The sequence below is a fragment of the Hemitrygon akajei genome, chromosome 2 (genome assembly GCF_048418815.1).
Source record: "Hemitrygon akajei chromosome 2, sHemAka1.3, whole genome shotgun sequence".
Lineage (NCBI taxonomy): Eukaryota > Metazoa > Chordata > Chondrichthyes > Myliobatiformes > Dasyatidae > Hemitrygon > Hemitrygon akajei.
In genome coordinates, this window is record NC_133125.1 from 182243180 (window position 1) to 182266843 (window position 23664).

The following is a 23664-nucleotide window of genomic DNA, read 5'->3' on the forward strand; positions in this document are numbered from 1 at the left end:
CTCCAAGGAAGGCTGAAAAACAAAGGGGTGAGGTCTCCTCTACCCAGCATCTTGTTTGCAAACGTGCAGTCACTGGAGAACAAAACTGAGAACCTGACGACAAGATTGCTGTCTCGGAGGGAAATGAGGGACTGTTGTGTTCTATGTCTGAGTGAGACTTGGCTTTCTCCCAGCATGCCAGATACAATGATCAAATAGAAAGGCTTCTTGATTTTCCATAAGGACTGAACCGTTGATTTGGAAAAGCCAAAGGTGAAGGTGAGCGATTCATGATAAACTGTTGCTGGTGCTCCGATGTGGCGGTTTTGTCAAACCCGTGTTCCCCCAACCCTGAACACCTAATGGGCAAGTGCCATCTGCTCAATTTACCACTGAAGCAGCATCCACCATCAGGGTCCTCCACCTCCCAGGACAGGCTCTCTTCTTGCTGATGCCATCAGAAAGGTGGCACAGGAGCCTCAGGACTCACACCTCCAGTTTCAGAAACAGTTACTATCCCTCAGCCATCAGGCTCTTGAACCAAGGGGATAACTTTACTCAACTTTACTTGCCCTGTCTTTTGAGATGCTCTCATAACCAATAGACTCACTCTCAAGGACTCTTCATCTCAGGTTCTCAATGGTTATTGCTTATTTATTATTATTTATTTTGTTTGTATTTGCACAGTTTACTCTCTTTCACACACTCATAGACTGTGTGTCTGTGAGTACAGAACAGGGACTGGAGATTGGAAACCCAAACCCAGCCTGTCCGGTGAGTGTGAGTGGGTGGGAAGGGGAAAGGGGTTTGTTTTGTTGTTGTAGTTTTGGTTTGATGCTGTTGCTGTTGCTTGTGTAGTTCTGCTGGACATCGTGGACCTGCCATATTGGCTCCGGAATGTGTGGCGACGCTTGTGGGCTGCCCCAGCACATCCTGAGGTTGTGGAAATATGGATTGGAATGATTTAGCAGATAAGACGACTCAATATGGTTATGATGAGGAACTTCCCTCAGAAGATTTCCCACTGACATAACACCAAGGAGAGCCTGTGATACCAACAGCACAATTTCCCCACCCCACACTTCCAATCACTATCAGAGAGGGAGGAGTGTGCAGAATATAGCATTAATGGTAAGACTCTTGGCAGTGTAGAGGATCAGAGGGATCTTTGTGTCCGAATCCATAAGACGCTCAAAGCAGCTGCTCAGGTTGACTCTGTGGTTAAGAAGGCGTACGATGTATTGGCCTTCATCAATCGTGGAATTGAATTTAGGAGCCGAGAGGTAATGTTGCAGCTATATAGGACCCTGGTCAGGCCCCACTTGAAGTACTGTGCTCAGTTCTGCTCGATTCACTCCAGGAAGGATGTGGAAGCCGTAGAAAAGGTGCAGAGGAGATTTACAAGGATGTTGCCTGGATTGGGGAGCATGCCTTATGAGAATAGGTTGAGTGAACTCAGCCTTTTCTCCTTGGAGGGACGGAGGATGAGAGATGATCTGATAGAGGTGTATAAGATGATGAGAGGCATTGATCGTGTGGATAGTCAGAGGCTTTTTCCCAGGGCTGAAGTGGTTGCCACAAGAGGGCACAGGTTTAAGGTGCTGGGGAGTAGGTACAGAGGAGATGTCAGGGCTAAGTTTTTTACTCAGAGAGTGGTGAGTGCGTGGAATGGGCTGCTGGCAACGGTGGTGGAGGCGGATACGATAGGGTCTTTTAAGAGACTTTTGGATAGGTACATGGAGCTTAGAAAAATAGAGGGCTATGGGTAAGCCCAGTAATTTCTAAGTTAGGGACATGTTTGGCACAACTTTGTGGGCTGAATGGTCTGTATTGTGCTGTAGGTTTTCTATGTTTCTATGATGTGTATGCTGAATTTGCTCTCTAGACATATACTTGGCTCATAATAAATCAAGAGTTACAAAACCTACAATGTTCAAAGTACAACAAACTGTGCAAATTCAAGAACTAAAGAAATAATAACAAATAAATAAATGAGCAATAAATATCGAGAACATAAGATGAAGAGTATTTGAAAGTGAGTCCATTGGTTGTGGGAGCATTTCAATGATGGGACAAGTGACGTTGAGTGAAGTTAGCCTGATGGTTGAGGGGTAATAATGGGTTGAGAGGTAATGTTCCTGAACCTGGTGATGTGAGTCCTGAGGCTCCTGTACCTTCTTCCTGATGGCAGCAGTGAGAAGAGGGCATGACTTGGATTCCCTGATAATGGAATTTCCTTTCCTGCAACAACTCTCCATGTCGATGTGCTCAATGGTGGGAAGGGCTTTACCTGTGATGGACTGGGTCATGTCCACCACTTTGTGTAGGGTTTTCCATTCAAGAGCATTGTTGTTTCCATACCAGGCTGTGATGCACCCAGTCAATATACTCTCCACCACACATCTATAGGAGTTTTTCAAAGTTTTAGATGTTGTGCTTAATCTGCACAAACTCCTAAGGAACTAGAGGCACTGTCATGCTTTATCCAAAATTGCATTTACATGCTGGGCCAAGGGCAGGTCCTCTGAAACGAAAACACCGTGGAATTTAGAGTTACTGATCCTCTCCATCTCTAATGCCCTGATGAGGACTGACTCATGGACCTCTGCTTCCCTCCTCCTAAAGTTAATAATCGTCTCCTTAGTCTTGCTGCCATTGATTAAGAGGTTGCTGTTGTGACACCACTCAGTCGGATGTTCAATCTCCCTCCTGTGTTCTGACTCATCCCCACCTTTGATACGGCCCACAAGTGTTGTAGTTCACAAACTGGAACCTGGCATTGGAGCTGTGGTTAACCACAGAGTCATTAGTGTAAAGTGAGTAGAGCAGGGGCTAAGCTCACAGCCGTGTGGTGCACCCGTGCCAATGGAGATTGTGGGCAACCTCAACCGACTGGGGTCTGCAGTTAAAAACCCACAACATTAATTACCTGCTGTAGTCCCGATCCTTTCATTTTCTGCTTGCACCTCATCTTCTTCCTATAGTGAATGAAAAGTTTCTTAGTCCTTGCACTTATTATTTGGTTTATTTCTGTATTTGTTTAAATATTTTACAACCATCTCCTTTGTGTGTTGCTCAGAGCAAAAAGGACAAGATAAAGACTGAGAATGAGATAGAGTTATCGATGACAACAGGAAGACAGGAGCTAACAGCAATTTAGACTCAGAAAGAGATATAGTATGGAAACAGACCCTTTGACCCATCGAGCCCATGCTGACCATCTACCATCCATTTAAAACTAATCCTGGAATTCTTTTATTCTGCCCACATTCCCTGCATCTCCCAGATTCCTCCCCACAGCCACACACCAGCTGCATTTTACAGGGACCAGTTAACCTTCCCTCCCTCTCTCCCAGGGACCTGGGAGGAAACCGGAGCACCTCGGAGAATCCCACGGTCACAGAGAGAATGTGAAGACTCCACAGAGAGGAGACTGGAGGTCAGGAATGAATCTGTGTCACTGGAGCCGGGACACCCATTTCACAACAATAAAATAATCAGCATGTGATGGCTGAGACAAATAAATTGGATGTAGCGAACGTGCCTTGATGAATTTACCCTGGGGTTAACGTATTCTCTATTTCGCACATGTCTTTGCAACACTATCAGCTTGGGATGATGTACACGTGTACGTGTGATGTAAATACAGTGAGTGGTGTAAACACAATCCAGTGTTCCCTTGGGTAGGTGTCTGTGACATCATTAGCCCAGCCTAAAAGCATACTCTGGATTTGCCCTGTCCACCAGTGGCATTCTGAACTCATCATAATTCAGTGTTAGATCATCAGTCAACATCGAACTGAAAGCATTTCCTTACCTGTGGTGTTACTTGATGCTCTGATTCTCTACTTGAACCTTCACCTCTTTCTAGAATGAAATAAAATGCTTCTTAGTCCTTGGATTTGTCATATGGTTTGTCTCATTTATTCCATTAAACATTTTAAAGCCGTCTCTGATTTATTGTTGTGTTTTCCATTGGCGAGTGTCTTCCATTGTTATTTGAGCAGTCAATGCTTATAGTATATCTAGCTAACAGGCGTAAGGAAGGTGCAGGTCCTGACAGTGGAAAGGACAAAACGTTCTGAAATCAAATCACTTCACCTGCCAGGTCCTGCACAGGATTTTGGGGAGAAACTCCACTTCATTAAGAATCTGTGACAGTGCCTGCATGGAATCTCCTGGGATTGGAGAGCAGTCGTCAGGATACCATCTCCTACCCAAACGGTGGGTAGCCTGAAGATCTCTCTTTGCATCAAGTTTCTGGCCACTGTGCATGAAATTCCCTCAGGAGAAAAGCTCTTTTGTATCCGATGGATTTCTGGGAGTTACTTTATGTATTCATGCTCTGAGTGGATCCTCATAATTGAATATTTTTGCACCTTTGAAAAATTCCTTTGAATTTTTTTCTATTGCCCCAGGATGTGCTACAGATGGGATATCTGCTTCTGTTTACTCAATGTCCCATTCCCAGAACTCTACACCCCTCCTGTCCAACATAAACTACAGAAATGGTGTGTCATTGCCATCTTCTGGGCAGTGCCTTTATACAATGGTTGGCCCCAGACATTACCAAAACTCTTCAGAGATTGTCTGCCTTGTGTCAGTGGACACATAACCAGGACTCGTGATACGCACCAGCTACTGATATCATCATCCACCAGCTACTGATATCATCATCCACCAGCTACTGATATCATCATCCACCAGCTACTTGATATCATCATCCACCAGCTACTGATATCATCATTCACCAGCTACTGACATCATCATCCACCAGCTACTGATATCATCATCCACCAGCTACTTGATATCATCATCCACCAGCTACTGATATCATCATCCACCAGCTACTGATATCATCATCCACCAGCTACTGATATCATCATCCACCAGCTACTGATATGATCATTCACCAGCTACTGACATCATCATCCACCAGCTACTGATATCATCATCCACCAGCTACTTGATATCATCATCCACCAGCTACTGATATCATCATCCACCAGCTACTGACAACATCATCCACCAGCTACTGATATCATCATCCACCAGCTACTGATATCATCATCCACCAGCTACTGATATCATCATCCACCAGCTACTTGATATCATCATCCACCAGCTACTTGATATCATCATCCACCAGCTACTTGATATCATCATCCACCAGCTACTTGATATCATCATCCACCAGCTACTGATATCATCATCCACCAGCTACTGACATCATCATCCACCAGCTACTGACAACATCATCCACCAGCTACTGATATCATCATCCACCAGCTACTGATATCATCATCCACCAGCTACTGATATCATCATCCACCAGCTACTTGATATCATTATCCACCAGCTACTTGATATCATCATCCACCAGCTACTGATATCATCATCCACCAGCTACTTGATATCATCATCCACCAGCTACTGATATCATCATCCACCAGCTACTTGATATCATCATCCACCAGCTACTGATATCATCATCCACCAGCTACTGACATCATCATCCACCAGCTACTGACATCATCATCCACCAGCTACTGACATCATCATCCACCAGCTACTTGATATCATCATCCACCAGCTACTTGATATCATCATCCACCAGCTACTGATATCATCATCCACCAGCTACTTGATATCATCATCCACCAGCTACTGATATCATCATCCACCAGCTACTGACAACATCATCCACCAGCTACTTGATATCATCATCCACCAGCTACTTGATATCATCATCCACCAGCTACTGACAACATCATCCACCAGCTACTGATATCATCATCCACCAGCTACTGATATCATCATCCACCAGCTACTGACATCATCATCCACCAGCTACTGACCTCATCATCCACCAGCTACTGACATCATCATCCACCAGCTACTGACATCATCATCCACCAGCTACTTGATATCATCATCCACCAGCTACTGATATCATCATCCACCAGCTACTGATATCATCATCCACCAGCTACTTGATATCATCATCCACCAGCTACTGACAACATCATCCACCAGCTACTGATATCATCATCCACCAGCTACTGATATCATCATCCACCAGCTACTGACATCATCATCCACCAGCTACTGATATCATCATCCACCAGCTACTGACAACATCATCCACCAGCTACTGATATCATCATCCACCAGCTACTGACATCATCATCCACCAGCTACTGACATCATCATCCACCAGCTACTGATATCATCCACCAGCTACTTGATATCATCATCCACCAGCTACTGATATCATCATCCACCAGCTACTGACATCATCATCCACCAGCTACTGATATCATCCACCAGCTACTTGATATCATCATCCACCAGCTACTGATATCATCATCCACCAGCTACTGACAACATCATCCACCAGCTACTGACAACATCATCCACCAGCTACTGATATCATCATCCACCAGCTACTGATATCATCATCCACCAGCTACTGATATCATCATCCACCAGCTACTTGATATCATCATCCACCAGCTACTGATATCATCATCCACCAGCTACTGACATCATCATCCACCAGCTACTGATATCATCCACCAGCTACTTGATATCATCATCCACCAGCTACTGATATCATCATCCACCAGCTACTGACAACATCATCCACCAGCTACTGACAACATCATCCACCAGCTACTGATATCATCATCCACCAGCTACTGATATCATCATCCACCACCTCCTCCCATGGCTTCACGTCACCCTGATCTGGGAGCTAAGCAGCTGCTACACCTTGCCAAGCGTGCCTTGAGGCCAGCGGAGGGAAGGACTGTCTTTCACCTCCTTTGGTAAAGATGTATCTCCACCCCACCACCCATTCAGCAAGTTAGTTCTAGTTAAATAACACTCAAGCTGGACCCAGTGGCAAACCGTTTCACTATAACATAGTCCTTATGTAAAATATACTTACTCCACAATACTGTTAAACATGCAGAGAAGATTATGGCAAAAACAGTGAACAACAGGGACAGGGTGCTCCAGGTTAGATATGAGACGTGACAACCTCGATCTGAAAAAGGTCCAAAGTCACATTTGAATTATAAGAGCAGAACCAACAACTGATGTTACACTGCAGCTTAACACAGAACTCGTATTCGGAATGGAATCACCAGGCCTGGATACCAGGACTGTTGGCGAGACATTTGCTCAATATCTTGAATGAGAAGGAGTGATAGACATTGGGATGGGGAGAGGGTGAAGCTATTTGGGGAGGGAATTCCTGAACCTACAGAGTTCAAGGCACAATTGTCTGTAGTGAGGCAATTGAACTCAGGAATGCTGAAGAAGCAAGAGGATGTAAAATGACATTTGTTAACTATGTCGGAGAGACATTGAGATAGACAGGTGTTCCTCACGGGTCAGTATTGGGACTGCACTTTTCACATTATTTGTCAATGACTTAGATAATGGAATTGATGGGTTTGTGGCAAAGTTGAGGATGACACAAAGATAGGTGGAAGGGTAGGTAGTGCTGAGGAAGCAATGCAATTACAGCAGGACTTAGACAAATTGGAAGAATGGGCAAAAAAGTGGCAGATGGAATACAGTATTGGGAAATGTATGATAATGTATTTTGGTAAAAGGAACAATGGTGTGGACTATTACCTAAATGGGAAGAAGGTTCAAACATCAGAGGTGAAGAAGAACTTAGTAGTCCTCATGCAAGACTCCCAGAAGGTTAATTTGCAGGCTGAGTCTGTGGTAAAGAAGGCAAATGCAATGTTGGCATTTATTTCAAGGGAATAGAATATAAGTGCAAGGAGACAATGCTGAGCCTTTATAAGACACTTGTGAGGCTGCACTTGGAGTATTGTCAACAGTTTTGGGCCACTTATCTCAGAAACAAAGTGTTGTTATTGGAGAGAGTCGAGAGGAGGTTCACGAGGATGATTCTGGGAATGAAAGGGTTAACACATGAGGAGGGTTTGGCAGCTTTGGGCCTGCACTCTCTGGGATGTAGAAGACTGCATTGAAACCTCCCAAATGTTGAAAGGACCAGATGGAGTGGATGTGGATGTGGAGTAGAGTAGAGTAGAGTGGATACCCCTATAGTGGGGTTATCCAGAAGTAGAGGGAACGTAGCCTCAAAATTGAGGTGCAACCCTTTAAAACAGAGGTAAGGAGGATTTTTTTTTAGCCAGAGAGTAGTAAAGTTGTGGAATACTCTGCCACAAGCTGCAGTGGAGGCCAAGTCTGTGCATATTAAGGTGGAAGTTGATCGTTTCCCGAACGGTTATGATATCAAAGGATATGGTGAGAAGACAGCTGTATGGGGTTGAGTGGGATCCAGGATGAGCAATGATGGAATGGTGGAGCAGCCCTGATGGGCTGAATGGCCTAATTCTGCTCCAATGTCTCATGGTCTTATGGATGCTTGGGTTGTGGAAGGATATGGTCCGAATGCAGGCAAATGGGGTGAGTGTAGATGGTGAAAATGCTGAAATGGTCTTGAAGGTCGAAGGGCCTGTTTTGTGTTGTACAATAATGTGAGGGGAATCCTCCTTTTCAACCAAGGCCAAGTGTCAGAAGAACTGTGTTTACTGGATTTTCAGGCACCAGCTGTTCACGATCCACTACCATATCATTAATCATGATAGGGAGCTTGACCGATCCCTCCTTCCCAGGCCTGACGAATAACATTTTGCTTTTTTCTCTTTGATTAGTGACAGGAATAGATTAGTAATTTTCCTCATTCAGCAACTATTTTCTGGGTCGCAGAGGCTCTTGCCTCCTTGGTAGTAAATTGTTGGTTCAAGCCCTTCTCCTAAGAAAGTACTGAGCTTAAAATGAGGTTCAAGCCAAGGTCTGGTCTCAGGGGAAAGACGACAGAGAAACACTGAGAAGAATAAGAGCAGGCAGGAGAGTGAGAATAAACCAGGTGGACCATGTAAGGATACACATTCTACCAGTGCTGTTCTAATGAGCTACAGTGAATAACCTGATTCTATGTTAGAACACTCCACAACGACAAGATTAATTCTGACAAAGGGAACCTGATCCGGGGTCCACACATTCCAGACCACAGGCCAACTTTTACACATCAGCTGATGGAGCTGATCCCAGGGTGAGTGTGAGCTGTCCTTCCTTCCCCATTGACCTGTCGGGGATGTTCCAGAGACCCGTTTCAGAGAATATTTTCTGACTTCTCTCCAATATTCACTCTGACTGGTTTTAGGCAAGACCTTTCATCTAATATTCTATAATGAGTGGAAATACTGTCGCGGGTCCGCCTGTTCTCACTCTGCAACACAAGGTTGACTCAGTGAGTGTGAATAGAACAGGATCCCTGGAAAACTTTGCTTCACTGTGCCGTCTGAAATGAGGTTAACTTATTTTGATTTATTTGTTTGTAGGGGTATGGTCCATCCCAAATTGCTGATGTCCCCGTTGTCTCCATCCTCTCAAAGACATTATTGAACCTCGGGAAATTTGCATTTTTAAAACGTAGTTTCTCAACACTATTTAAAAATTCATTTACCTACTTGAATGTAATTTCCAGGCTCCCGTGCCTCTCTGGATCGGTAGTCCAGAAGCTGGCTGCCTCCCTCCTGAATCTGGCAGGGGTACGGAATTAAGTAGATAAATGAGATCACTTAAATTTCCCCCAAGTCTCAGTCAGCCTGGACCAGGACGATAGCCTCTCCTATCCTCTGTCATTGGACCAGGACGATAGCCTTTCCTATCCTCTGTCATTGGACCAGGACGATAGCCTTTCCTATCCTCTGTCATTGGACCAGGACGATAGCCTCTCCTATCCTCTGTCATTGGACCAGGACGATAGCCTCTCCTATCCTCTGTCATTGGACCAGGACGATAGCCTTTCCTATCCTCTGTCATTGGACCAGGACGATAGCCTCTCCTATCCTCTGTCATTGGACCAGGACGATAGCCTCTCCTATCCTCTGTCATTGGACCAGGACGATAGCCTCTCCTATCCTCTGTCATTGGACCAGGACGATAGCCTCTCCTATCCTCTGTCATTGGACCAGGACGATAGCCTCTCCTATCCTCTGTCATTGGACCAGGACGATAGCCTCTCCTATCCTCTGTCATTGGACCAGGACGATAGCCTTTCCTATCCTCTGTCATTGGACCAGGACGATAGCCTCTCCTATCCTCTGTCATTGGACCAGGACGATAGCCTCTCCTATCCTCTGTCATTGGACCAGGACGATAGCATTTCCTATCCTCTGTCACTCAGCTGTTTACAGCGCAGACTTCACAAAGCTGAACACAATCCATAGAATTAAAACAAAAGACATTGAGGGGCTGTTGGTAAACTCACCACTTTGCTGAATCTCCTCAGCAAGGGTGATGATGGAAAAGACGAGCACAGTGACGGAACTCACGATGCCACAGAAGTTCATCAAAGTTCAGAAATCTGGTAAGTGCAACAGTGGAATTGATTAGAGCAGTTTCAACATTTACAGATGGGATTTTTTTTTCTCTGATAAATCATCTTCTCTTTACCTGTGCAGTCTAAGAACTTTCTGATACACTGGCAGCCCAAGTTCCAAAAGCTGATAGTCAAGCACACGTTGAAAGCCAGCAGGGCAAACACAACGCATAAAACAACGACTGGTACAGAGGCAGCTCCTGGACGTATGACCCACAATAAATGAAGGAATGTAAATGAGCATAATGCACAATTATCATTCACCAACACTCCCTCACACTTTATAAAGATCATCTCTAGTTGCGTCTGACAGTTCCTTCAGAAAATGGTGATGGATTGTCCAGGAAGACACAAAGATTTACACATGATCAGGGCATTTAACCCACTGAACCTGCTACGCACAGAATGAGTGTACATCTGCTCCTTACCTGAATCCACACACATCTCCCTATCCCTTCATACCTTTACTCAAAATTCCACCAATCGCCATTGAACGGTAACAGCTGATCTTCCTTTAGGAACTGATCTATCCATTGATACTTCCGGCATCTCAAGTTCAAGTTCAGTTTATTGTCATCTCTTTCCCTTCCTTACCTTCACTCTGAAATCTTAGCTCTGTTTTTGTTTGGCTCTACATCTCTGGTCTTTGACTCCCAAACGAATAGAAATACTTGCTTCCAATCTACCTGACAATTTCCCATAACGTATTAAAGAGCTTCATCAAATATCCCCAAAGTTAACAAATAATGATGTGTTGTATTGGATCATAATTTGACTCCTTGAACTCAGTTATCATTTTGTTTACTTATTTTGTGTTTCTATCTAATGAATGGTCTCCAGAAACATAAGACCACAGCAGCAGAATTAGGCCATTCAGCCCATTGAGTATGCTCTGCAATTTCAGCATGGCTGAGATATTACCCGTCTCAACCCCTTTCTTCTGCCTTCTCCCTGTAACCTTTGACACCCTTACTAATCAAGAACCTATCAAACTACGCTTTAAATACTCCCAATGACTTGGCCTCCACAGCTGTCTGTGACATTGAATTCCACAGATTCATCACCCTCCTCCTCAAATCTGTTCCAAATGGATGCCCATCTATTCTGAAGCTGTGTCCTCTTATCCTAGATTCCTCCCACTTTAGAAACATCCTCTCCACATACATCTATCTATGCCCTTCAATATTTAACAGGATTCAGTGAGAACCTCCTCACTCACAGTCCTCCAGGGGTGACTAAGCAGCACGTTATGTAGCTAGACAATAACTCCTACAGTGAGAATGGAGTTGATGTGTAAGGCGAGCCATGATCTTACTGAATGGTGCAGTGCATTCGGACGACACCTCTACATCCTACATAAGAGCCTCTTAACTCTGCCACCGGAAGAATAGCGCAGTCTGATTTTCCATTCTGGACCCAGTTACCAACATTGCAGTTCCTGTCAGAGCAAATGTGATTCGCGTCAAAGTGTTACTGAAAGTACAACGGTGGGTCGGTCCATATCAGAGAGGGTGACCTCCTCCATTGTAGGTTCAGTGAGAATAACAAAACTGTAATGATAAAATTACACATTTCTGCTTTCCTCCTTGCCCGAACTGATCAGTTTTTTGTCAATAACAAATAATATTTAGCACTTACCTTTTATTACAATCTGGGAAATGAGGGCAATAGAGATGGTAACGAGAGATAGAGCATTACACATAAACAGGGGCTCTTGTGATCCTGTAGAGAAATGCAGACACCTGTTAGAATACTTGGAATCCGCTCAATGCTGCATTACAGTGAGAAGGTGAACAGTCCAACTTGCAAACGCCAAGGTCCTGGTAACAGTACTAGTTTGTGGAGTTAAGAGTACATTACATTGGTTATGGATCAGTACAACCTCCTAAGCAAAAGACTACATCGTCACGGTGAGGGTACTGGAGGCCTGGACGCTCACTCTTATCAGGAGCAGGAGAACCTCTGTAAGTGTGGTACACTTTATAAAGTGTAGTGGATAGTGCTTTACACTTTACAATGCAAGCACTTGCTGATCTGGATTCAATTCACGCCGCTGCCTGTAAGGAGTTTGTACGTTCTCCATGGGACCATGTGCTCTGTTTTCCTCCCACATCCCAGAGACGTACGGTTAGGGTTAGTGAGTTGTTGGCATCGGGAGCATGGTGCCACTTGTGGAATACCCCAAGCACATCGCACGTAATGACCCAAATGGCACATTTCACTGTGTGTTTCGATGTTCTAAAACTAATCTTATCTTTCTTATCTTGCACTGCCAATAAAACACCCCACATCCAACTTGTGCACATCAAGGAATGAAACAAAGATTCCTTGTGCATATCCCTGGCCGTGTCAGCCTGTTGGGAATTGTCTACTCTAACACACACCTGTGTTATTCTTATTTTTTTCTGGAGAATTATGCTATATAAGTTGACAGTTTATTGGAGGTCAAAGTCAAATTTATTGTCAGATGTACAAGTACAGGTATGCACAGGTGTAACAGAAACTTGCAGCAGCATCACAGGTACACAGCATCAGACAACTAGCTGTTCTTGAACATGGTTGTGTAGTGATGGTATTGGTTTGTTATGGTCACATGTACCAAGATACAGTCAAATGCTTGTCTTGCATACTGTTCATACAGATCAGATCATTACACAGTGCATTGAGGGAGAGTAAATCAATAACAAAGTGTAAAATCTATAGAGAAAGTGCAGTGAGGTTAAACAACAAGGTGTAAGCTAAGCAAAGCTAAAAGAAGATACGAGGTTGCTTTGGCAAGTAAGGTGAAAATACATCCGAAGGGTTTCTACAGTTATATTAATAGCAAAAGTATAGTGAGGGATAAAATTGGTCCCTTAGAGAATCAGAGTGGACAGCTATGTGTGGAGCCGAAAGAGATGGGGGAGATTTTGAACAATTTCTTTTCTTCGGTATTCACTAAGGAGAAGGATATTGAATTGTATAAGGTAAGGGAAACAAGTAGGGAAGTTATGGAAACTATGATGATTAAAGAGGAGGAAGTACTGGCACTTTTAAGGAATATAAAAGTGGATAAATCTCTGGGTCCTGACAGGATATTCCCTAGGACCTTGAGGGAAGTTGGTGTAGAAATAGCAGGGGCTCTGACAGAAATATTTCAAATGTCATTAGAAATGGGGATGGTGCTGGAGGATTGGCGTATTGTTCATGTGGTTCCATTGTTTAAAAAGGGTTCTAAGAGTAAACCAAGCAATTATAGGCCTGTCAGTTTGACGTCGGTGGTGGGAAAATTAATGGAAAGTATTCTTGGAGATGGTATATATAATTATCTGGATAGACAGGGTCTGATTAGGAATAGTCAGCATGGATTTGTGCGTGGAAGGTCATGTTTGACAAATCTTATTGAATTTTTTGAAGAGGTTACGAGGAAAGTCGACGAGGGTAAAGTAGTGGATGTTGTCTATATGGACTTCAGTAAGGCCTTTGACAAGGTTCCGCACGGAAGGTTAGTTAGGAAGGTTCAATCGTTAGGTATTAATATCAAAGTAGCAAAATGGATTCAACAGTGGCTGGATGGGAGAGGCCAAAGAGTAGTGGTGGATAACTGTTTGTCAGGTTGGAGGCCGGTGACTAGTGGTGTGCCTCAGGGATCTGTATTGGGTCCAATGTTGTTTGTCATATATATTAATGATCTGGATGATGGGGTGGTAAATTTGATTAGTAAGTATGCAGATGATACTAAGGTAGGTGGCGTTGTAGATAATGAAGTAGGTTTTCAAAACTTGCGGAGAGATTTAGGCCAGTTAGAAGAGTGGGCTGAACGGTGGCAGGTGGAGTTTAATGCTGATAAGTGTGAGGTGCTACATTTTGGTAGGAATAATCCAAATAGGACATACATCGTAAATGGTAGGGCACTGAAGAATGCAGTCCAACAGAGTGATCTAGCAATAATGGTGCATAGTCCCCTGAAGGTGGAATCTCATGTGGATAGGGTGGTGAAGAAAGGTTTTGGTATGCTGGCCTTTATAAATCAGAGCATTGAGTATAGGAGTTGGGATGTAATGTTAAAATTGTATAAGGCATTGGTAAGGCTGAATTTGGAGTATTGTGTACAGTTCTGGTCACCGAATTATAGGAAAGATGTCAACAAAATAGAGAGAGTACAGAGAAGATTTACTAGAACGTTACCTGGGTTTCAGCACCTAAGTTACAGGGAAAGGCTGAACAAGTGAGGTCTTTATTCTTCGGAGCATAGAAGGTTGAGGGGGGACTTGATAGAGGTATTTAAAATAATGAGGGGGGATAGATCGAGTTGACGTGGATAGGCTTTTTCCATTGAGAGTAGGGGAGATTCAAACAAGAGGATATGAGTTGAGATTTAGGGGGCAAAAGTTTAAGGGTAACACAAGGGGGAATTTCTTTACTCAGAGAATGGTAGCTGTGTGGAATGAGCTTCCAGTAGAAGTGGTGGAGGCAGGTTCAGTATTGTCATTTAAAGTAAAATTGGATAGGTATGTGGACAGGAAAGGAATGGAGGGTTATGGGCAGAGTGTGGGCCACTGGGACTAGGTGAGTGTAAGCGTCGGCACGGACTAGAAGGGCGGAGATGGCTTGTTTCTGTGCTGTTATATGGTTATATAAGATTACAACGAGATAAATTATGAGGTTAAGAGTCCATATTATCAGAGAAGAAATCTGTTCAGGTGACAGATAACAATGGGATAGAAACTATCCTTGAGTTTGCTTTCTTTCAGGTTTTTGTATCTCCTGCCCAATGGGAGAGAGGAGAGGAGAGAATGTGGATCTGGGGATGGGACATGAAGTCAACAGAAGGACCTATTGCATTTACAGCACCTCAGGGACAATCAAATAAAATTCAAAGGAAGGCCTCAAAAATATTCAATTATAAGGATCTGCTCAGAGCATGGATGCATAAATTAACTCCCAGAAATCCATAGGATACGAGAGGTTTTTTTCCTGAAGGTGCAGCTCTAGTCAATAAATGATACTGTCAAGCAAGTAATCATCTTAGTTACTCTCTTGAGATTGCAAGACGCTGTTGATGTGGTATGCTGCAAGTCCGAGTCACTGGTTTATTGGCACGCAGCAGGGTGAGCTGTGTAATCTTGGTCACAGCAAGAACTAGGCCTCAAGTTAGTGCTAGTGGTCTGATATGGCATCCACGCTAGAGTTGTGCTACACCACCAGTGTTTATACAGCAGGTTCCCCTTAGATCAGGAGTTCCCAACTTGGGGTTTATGATCACTCAATTAATGGTTGGGATCCATGGCATAAAAAAGGTTGGGAACTGCTGTAGTGTGCCTTTCTCCTGTTACTCTAAAACCAAGCCCTCAAATTTTTGGTGCATTCATTCTATCTATTCCTCCCATAATTCTATATGCCTCTGAGATCACCCTCCAGTATCCTATGTTCCAAGGATTAAAGTCCTAGCCTGCCCACCTACTCTCTGTAACACAGGCCCTCAGGGTCTGGTAATACTCTCGTAATACTTTGGAGTTCCAGCATCTGTAGACTTTCTTGTGTTTATGACCAACGCTCTCATAAATCCACACTGCATTCGCTGTTTTATTTCAGATTTCTAGCATTTGCAGTTTTTAATTTGCTTTTGAGAAGTGGCTTCAGACCACACTTCGTGGATGTATTTCACCCATGAGACACTCACTTGGAGTGAATAGGGTTGAGAGCCTCAGGCTCCGAGTGGTGAACATTGCCAATAGACTGTGTAATGCCCTGGTTACGATTTCTTCATCTAATGCTGTAGACGCTTTCATTTAGTAGCTTACAGTAAAAGCAATGCGTCCTGCTGGTTGAATGCTTTAGTTGCAGCAAAAGATAAGGGACTATGATGTTCAACTTAGGAATCTCGAGAGAGCAAATCAGGAGAAGGTTCTAGAGAGAGCTGGGTGGGGGACGTCACGTGATGACGTAGGATCGAGTCGCTGGAACCCAGCTCTCCCGTAAAAAGTTAATAAATTAATGTTTAAATGAAGAAAAGTTAGTCAATACTTTCTACAAGTTCCTTATAAACTACTCCGGATTGTGTCAAGCATCGAAAAGCGGAGGAGTTCGTACAAAAACTTTCATCTATTGACTAATTACACATAGAGGCTTCCAAACGTAATGGATTAAAGATGAAGATAGAGTCAACGAACAGAAGTGATGGACATTTATGGATATTATAGAAGAGAAAAGCAAAATTTTAGAAATACTAAGTGAGAATAGTATTTTTTTTTCTTCTTATATATACACTTTCTTATGTTGCAGGGGGGCTGGGGAGCTTTGGATCGGTTACTACGGGATTCACGTGTGTAATCATGGCGATTGCCATGACCCGTACAACAGAGGGGGGGTAATGTTGTGTTTTTTTTCACAACATTAGTAGGGGGGTATTTTGTTTTTTTCTTTATATTCTATTTTTCTTCTACCTTTTTGCCTGGATGATTAGTGGGGACACACATAGCAACATGGAGAATTTTATAAAGATTTCCCAGGATACCACGAAAGTTGAAAGATTAGGTATTATTATAGATTGGAGTAATATAATTAAAAAAAATAATGACTAATCTACTGAATTTTTTAAGTTTTAATGTTAATGGGCTTAATGGGCCAGTAAAAAGAAAAAGAATTTTAACATATATTAAAAAAATGAAAACAGATATAGCTTTTTTACAAGAAACTCATTTAACAGACATAGAACATCAGAAATTAAAAAGAGACTGGGTTGGAAATGTTATTGCAGCTTCATTTAATTCAAAGGCGAGAGGAGTTGCAATTTTGGTTAACAAAAATTTACCAATTAAAATACAAAACGTATTAATTGATTCGGTGGGGAGATATCTAATTATACACTGTCAAATTTTTTCAGAACTATGGACCCTTATGAACATTTATGCACCAAATGAAAATGATGTAAAATTCATACTGGAGGTCTTTTTGAATTTGGCTAACGCACATGATAAAATATTAATAGGTGGAGATTTTAACTTTTGTCTAGATCCAGTTTTAGATAGATCAATAAAGGTTGTTACAAAATCAAAAGCAGTAAAATTAACTCTATCATTGATGAAAGACTTAAATTTGATTGATATATGGAGAAGAATTAATCCAAAAGAAAGAGATTATTCATTTTATTCAAATAGACATAAAACATATTCAAGGATAGATTTTTTCCTATTATCAACGAACATTCAAGATAGAGTGAAAAATATGGAAAATAAAGCGAGAATATTGTCAGATCATTCTCCTTTAATAATGACAATGATAATGATAGATAAAGAGGAATCAATTTATAGGTGGAGATTTAATTCAATATTATTAAAACGTCAAGATTTTTGTGATTTTATGAAAAAACAGATTCAGTTCTTTTTAGATATAAATTCACATTCAGTTGATGATAAATTTATATTGTGGGAAGCAATGAAGGCATATTTGAGAGGTCAGATAATAAGTTATACTTCTAAAATTAAGAAGGAATATATGATAGAAATAGATCAATTGGAAAAAGAGATTACAAAATTAGAAAAAGAATCCCAAAGAAATATGACAGAAGAAAAACGAAGACAACTTATTAACAAGAAGTTACAATATAATACACTCCAAACATATCGAACAGAAAAAGCAATTATGAGAACTAAACAAAGATATTATGAACTAGGTGAAAGATCACATAAGGTTCTTGCATGGCAGTTAAAAACAGACCAGACTTCTAAAACAATAAATGCAATTCGAACAAGAGTAAATAAAATTACTTATAAACCTTTAGAAATTAATGAAACTTTTAAGAATTTTTATTCTGAACTGTATACATCAGAATCACAAAATGACAATGTCAAGATAGAAAGGTTTTTATCACAAATAACTCTTCCAAAATTAAATACGGAAGAACAGAAGGGATTAGATATGCCTTTTACATTGAAAGAGGTCGAAGAAGCCCTAGGATCATTTCAAAGTAATAAATCTCCAGGAGAAGATGGTTTTCCACCTGAATTCTATAAAAAGTTTAAAGATTTATTTAATTCCTCCTTTTATGGAGTTAATACACCAAGCGGAAAGAACGCATAAACTTCCAGAATCTTTTTCGACAGCTATTTTAATAGTATTGCCAAAAAAAGATAGAGATCTTTTAAAGCCAACATCATATAGACCTATTTCTTTATTAAACATTGATTATAAAATAATAGCAAAAATCTCATCTAATAGATTATGTAAATGCTTACCAAAATTAGTACATATGGATCAAACAGGATTTATTAAAAATAGACAATCGGCAGATAATGTAACTCGCTTATTTAGTATAATTTATTTAGCGCAGAAGAGGGAGGAAATGAGCGTGGCAGTTGCTTTAGATGCAGAAAAAGCATTTGATAGATTGGCAAAGGATTTTTTATTTAAGGTATTGGAAAAATATGGATTAGGAGTATCTTTTATAAAATGGATTAAAACCTTAAATACTAATCCCAAAGCTAAAGTAGTGACAAATGGTCAAATTTCAACACCATTTCAGTTAACAAGGTCAACTAGGCAAGGTTGTCCATCATCACCTGCTTTATTTGTGTTGGCGATAGAGCCATTAGCTGAATTGATTAGAATGGACCCAGATATTAAGGGTTTCAGAGTTAATCAGGAAGAATACAAGATTAACTTATTTGCTGATGATGTTCTGCTTTATCTAACAAACCCATTGCACTCGTTGCGTAAATTATCCTATAGATTAGAAGAATATGGGAAAATATCAGGTTATAAAATAAATTGGGATAAAAGTGAAATTTTACCTCTTACTAAAGGAGATTATAATCAATGTCGATTAATAACCCAATTTAGATGGCCGGCAAATGGTATAAAATATTTAGGTATAAGAGTTGATAATGACATAAAGAGCTTATACAAATTAAATTATTTACCACTATTGAAAAAAATTCAAGAAGATCTTGATAAATGGATGGTATTACCAATAACATTAGTAGGTAGAGTAAATACCATAAAAATGAATATATTCCCTAGATTACAATACTTATTTCAGTCACTACCAATACAATTACCCCAGAAGTTTTTTCAAGAGTTAAATAAATATGTGAGGAAGTTTCTTTGGAAAGGTAAGATGTCAAGAATATCGTTGGAAAAATTGACATGGAAATTTGAGCTAGGAGGGTTACAACTTCCAAATTTTAAGAATTATTATAAAGCAAATCAACTTAGATTTATTGCATCTTTTTTTGAGAAAGATAAACCGGCATGGATTAGAATAGAACTAGATAAAATAGGAGAAATCACACCAGAAGATTTTATATATAAATGGGAATCTAAATGGATACGGGCAAAGAAAGAATCTCCTATATTAAAACATTTGATTGATTTATGGAATAAGATAAATGTTGACGATGAGACAAAGAAATCCTTATTAGCAAAGAGATCTTTAATTCAAAATAGACTTATTCCTTTTACAATGGATAATCAACTTTTATATAACCGGTTTCAAAAAGGGATTAGATATATAGGAGATTGTTTTGAAGGAGGTATATTAATGTCATTCGATCAATTAAAGAATAAATATAAAGTATCAAACAACACTCTTTTTTGTTACTTTCAACTAAGGGCTTATTTAAGAGAAAAATTAGGTCAAACAATGTTATTACCGAAATCCAATGAAATAGAAACTTTAATTCAAAAAGGAAAGATTAAAAAATTTATCTCTTGTATGTATAATTTGATTCAAAAACAGGCAATTAAACAAGGAGTCCATAAGTCAAGACAAAAATGGGAAAGTGATTTGAATATTAAAATTGAAGAAAAAAATTGGTCAAGACTATGTCTTGAGAGTATGACAAATACAATAAACGTCCGATTAAGAGTAGTGCAATACAATTTTTTACATCAATTATATATTACTCCACAAAAATTAAATAAATTAAACCCAAATTTATCTGATCAGTGTTTCCGATGTAACCAAGAAATTGGTACTTTTTTACATTCTACTTGGTCTTGTTCTAAAATTCAACCTTTTTGGACAAATTTAAGAGTTTTATTGGAACAAATTATTGGAATACAACTTCCACATAATCCAATATTACTTTTACTAGGTGATATTGAAGGGATAAAACCGATATCCAAATTGAATAAATATCAGAAAGAATTTATAAAAATTGCATTGGCAGTAGCCAAAAAAGCTATTGCAGTTACTTGGAAATCGGACACATATTTAAGTATAGATCGTTGGAAGAAAGAAATTTATGGCTGTATTCCACTTGAAAAAATTACTTATAATTTAAGAGATAAATATGAAACATTTTTGAAAATTTGGCGCCCTTATTTACAAAAGATAGGATTAAATATATAGGTGCTCCGAAGATGAAATAATTGGTTACTTGGGGAAAGAAATAAATATATATACTAAAGTTATTACGAACTCCATGGAGCATGTGGGGATCTTCCAATATCCAGGCATTCCTTTTTTCTTTCTTTCTTTCTTTCTTCTTTTTTTCTATAGGGATGTTAGGGGGGAGGGGTTAAGGGGAGGGGGGATGGGTAACATATATTTTCTTTTTCACACACTTTTATTCTGTAACTATTTGAAAACACAATAAAAAAAGTTTTTTAAAAAAATAGAGAGAGCTGGATGGAGAGAGATTTGTGAGGGACAGTGGTGAGGTTTGTGGACTTTCGGTAGGAGATGCAGAGAAGGGAAGATTGGGAGAGATAGCTGTAGGATTCAATCCCATGGGAAGATGTGCTCCACGAAATGAAAAAGTCCAAGATGGGCAGCTCTACCAGTGGTTGATGGTGAGAATTTAGCAGCATGAATAAGAGTCATACCCAACTTTTAGACAATACAAGCGCCAACATTATGTGCACATTTAGACTGGATTAATTGTAATGGATCCTGTTATGTTTTTTCTTCCTTTTCTTTCTCATATAACTGCTTGATCAAGCTGAAATTAGTAAATACACTGTCTTTGTAATTGTATGCTGTGCATGATCTGTAATTTCTTGCCAACTGATAATTGCATACGGGCAGCATTTACACAGCATTCGCTGAAATCGAGGATTCTTCAATCAGAATATCACAATGTTCCTGTTCAGTTGAACCCCAAATCATACAGACCCTAGACGTACATTGATTATGAAAGGTGGCCTTCTCACCTCTGAGTCACGAGGCTGCTAGCAGAGCTGGCTAACAAGCCAAGATTGTATATGAGCCCGGTGAGAGGGCTACACCTGTCCTGGTCCAACTATATAGAGTATGTGACCAGCAAGCTCACCAATCTCTCTACTTCTTCAGGAGGCTAAAGAAATTTGCCATATCATCTTTGACCCTCACCATTGTATCGACACGCCATAGAGAACATTCTACCCGGACACCTCACAGCTGGTATGGCAACTGCTCTGTCCAAGACTGCAAGAAACTGCTGTGGGCTGTAGACACAGCTCAGCATGTCACAGAAAGCAGCCTCCCTTCCACGGACCTTCTCAACAGTCTCAGTAAACCAGCCGACATAATCCGTAACCCATCCACCCTGGCCATTCTCTCTTCTGCCCGCTAAAAGCTTGCAACAATAGGTTCACGGACAGTTTCTATCCCACCATAATAAGACAATTGATTATTTCCCCAGGACAATAAGATGGAATCTTGACTTCACCTTACCCCTTATTGTTCACCTGTACCACACATCCCCTGTAGTTGTCACACGTTATTCTGTACTCTGTTATTGTTTTATCTTGTATGACCTCAATGCACCACGTAATAATTTGATCTGTATGAACCATCTGCAAGGCAAGCTCTTTGCTATATCTCGGAAAATGTGACAAAAATAAACCAATTCCAATATCACTCAACTGTGAGATGGAGTACACTTAGCAATGACAGGAAAAAAATAAACTGATGATTACTTCCTATATAGTTTTGGAATGCAATGAAAATCCCACAACCACACATTTGCTCAAAAATATAAACTGGTCAAATTAATTTAATTGGTTACCCATGGGTTTATAAGAACAGAGATTTAACACCTACCTTGTATCAACTCTCTGCTCAAATAGCCCAGTATAATCAATCCGGTTAATGATACTGTGGAAGATATTATTCCAGCAATCGATGATACCACAATGATAATATCTGCCAGAAGAAGACCTGCAATCAAAAAGTTTTCAGGTTAGAAAAATGAAAGGATTTCCAGAGAAAATGACCACGCTTCTTGTTGCAACAATCTACCTGTTTGAAGTCCTTCAACTTTCCACCTATTAGATCAAGCTTATGCTTTCTGATTTTTTTGAAAAAATTCAATTGCAGTCTACGCACATCTGGCAAGAACACCATTTACTTCCCATCACTCGAGCTCTCCCTGGCAGTGGAATCTTTATGGTGGTGTTTGGGCTGCGGAGCTTCTCAGGAGTTGATGCTGTACTTATCTAGGACCATGAGAGTATACCATCCCACTCCTGACTTCAACCCTGTAGATGGTCGAAAGGCGTTGGGATGTCTTGTAGCTGCAGCACTTACACACAGACCCAGCTGAGTGTCTGTTCAGCGGTGACTTCCAGCAGACTGATGGTGGGTGACCCACAGTGGTAATGCAATTGACTGTCGTGGGTAGATGGTCAGATTCTCTCTTGTTGGTGATTATCATTGTCCAGCTCTTTTTCAGCATGAGGCTTGTCATGCCTCATGAGCCTGATTGAATTAATTGAGGATGTGTTAAAGGATATTGGTGAAGCTAGCGCAGTGGATGTGGTGTATATGGATTTTAGTGAGGATTCGATAAGGTTCCCCATGGTAGGCTCATTCAGAAAGTCAGGAGAAATGGGACCTAGGTGAACTTGACCATGTAGAATCAGACAACACACATACAAAATGCTGGGGGAGCTCATAAGGCCGGACAGCATCTATGGGAAGGAGTAAACAGACGGAGACCCTTTGTCAGGACTCTTATTGGTGTAGATTCAGAATTGGCTTGCCCAGAGGGTGGCTGTAGATGGAACATATTCTGCTGGGTGGACAGTAAGCAGTGGTACTTTGCAGGGATCTGTTATAGAGTCACAGAGTCATAGAACAGGCCCGTCGGCCCACCTGCTCCATACTGATCTATTAATCCGCCCAGTTACATTGACTTGCACCTGGACCATAGCCCCCCATACCCCTACCATCCATGTACTGATCCGAATTTCTCTTAAATGTTGAAATCAAACTCGCATCCTCCACTTCTGCTGGCAGCTCGTTCCACATTCCCACCACCGTCTGATTTCCCCTCATGGGA

General features: G+C 41.0%; 1 protein-coding gene across 1 annotated transcript in view; it reads right to left on the reverse strand.

Annotated features, from left to right (window-relative positions):
• Positions 1 to 2111: 2111 nt before the first annotated feature.
• Positions 2112 to 23664, reverse strand: part of LOC140738079 (uncharacterized) — a 39230-nt gene continuing 17677 nt past the window's right edge. The window contains exons 3-10 of the mRNA XM_073065172.1: positions 22425 to 22541; positions 12056 to 12139; positions 10492 to 10617; positions 10307 to 10402; positions 6932 to 7030; positions 3797 to 3846; positions 2909 to 2957; positions 2112 to 2503 (exon numbers count right to left, since the gene is read on the reverse strand). Coding sequence (XP_072921273.1) covers positions 10395 to 10402; positions 10492 to 10617; positions 12056 to 12139; positions 22425 to 22541 — 335 coding nt within the window. The 3' untranslated portion in view covers positions 2112 to 2503; positions 2909 to 2957; positions 3797 to 3846; positions 6932 to 7030; positions 10307 to 10394. The remainder of the gene's footprint in view (positions 2504 to 2908; positions 2958 to 3796; positions 3847 to 6931; positions 7031 to 10306; positions 10403 to 10491; positions 10618 to 12055; positions 12140 to 22424; positions 22542 to 23664) is intronic.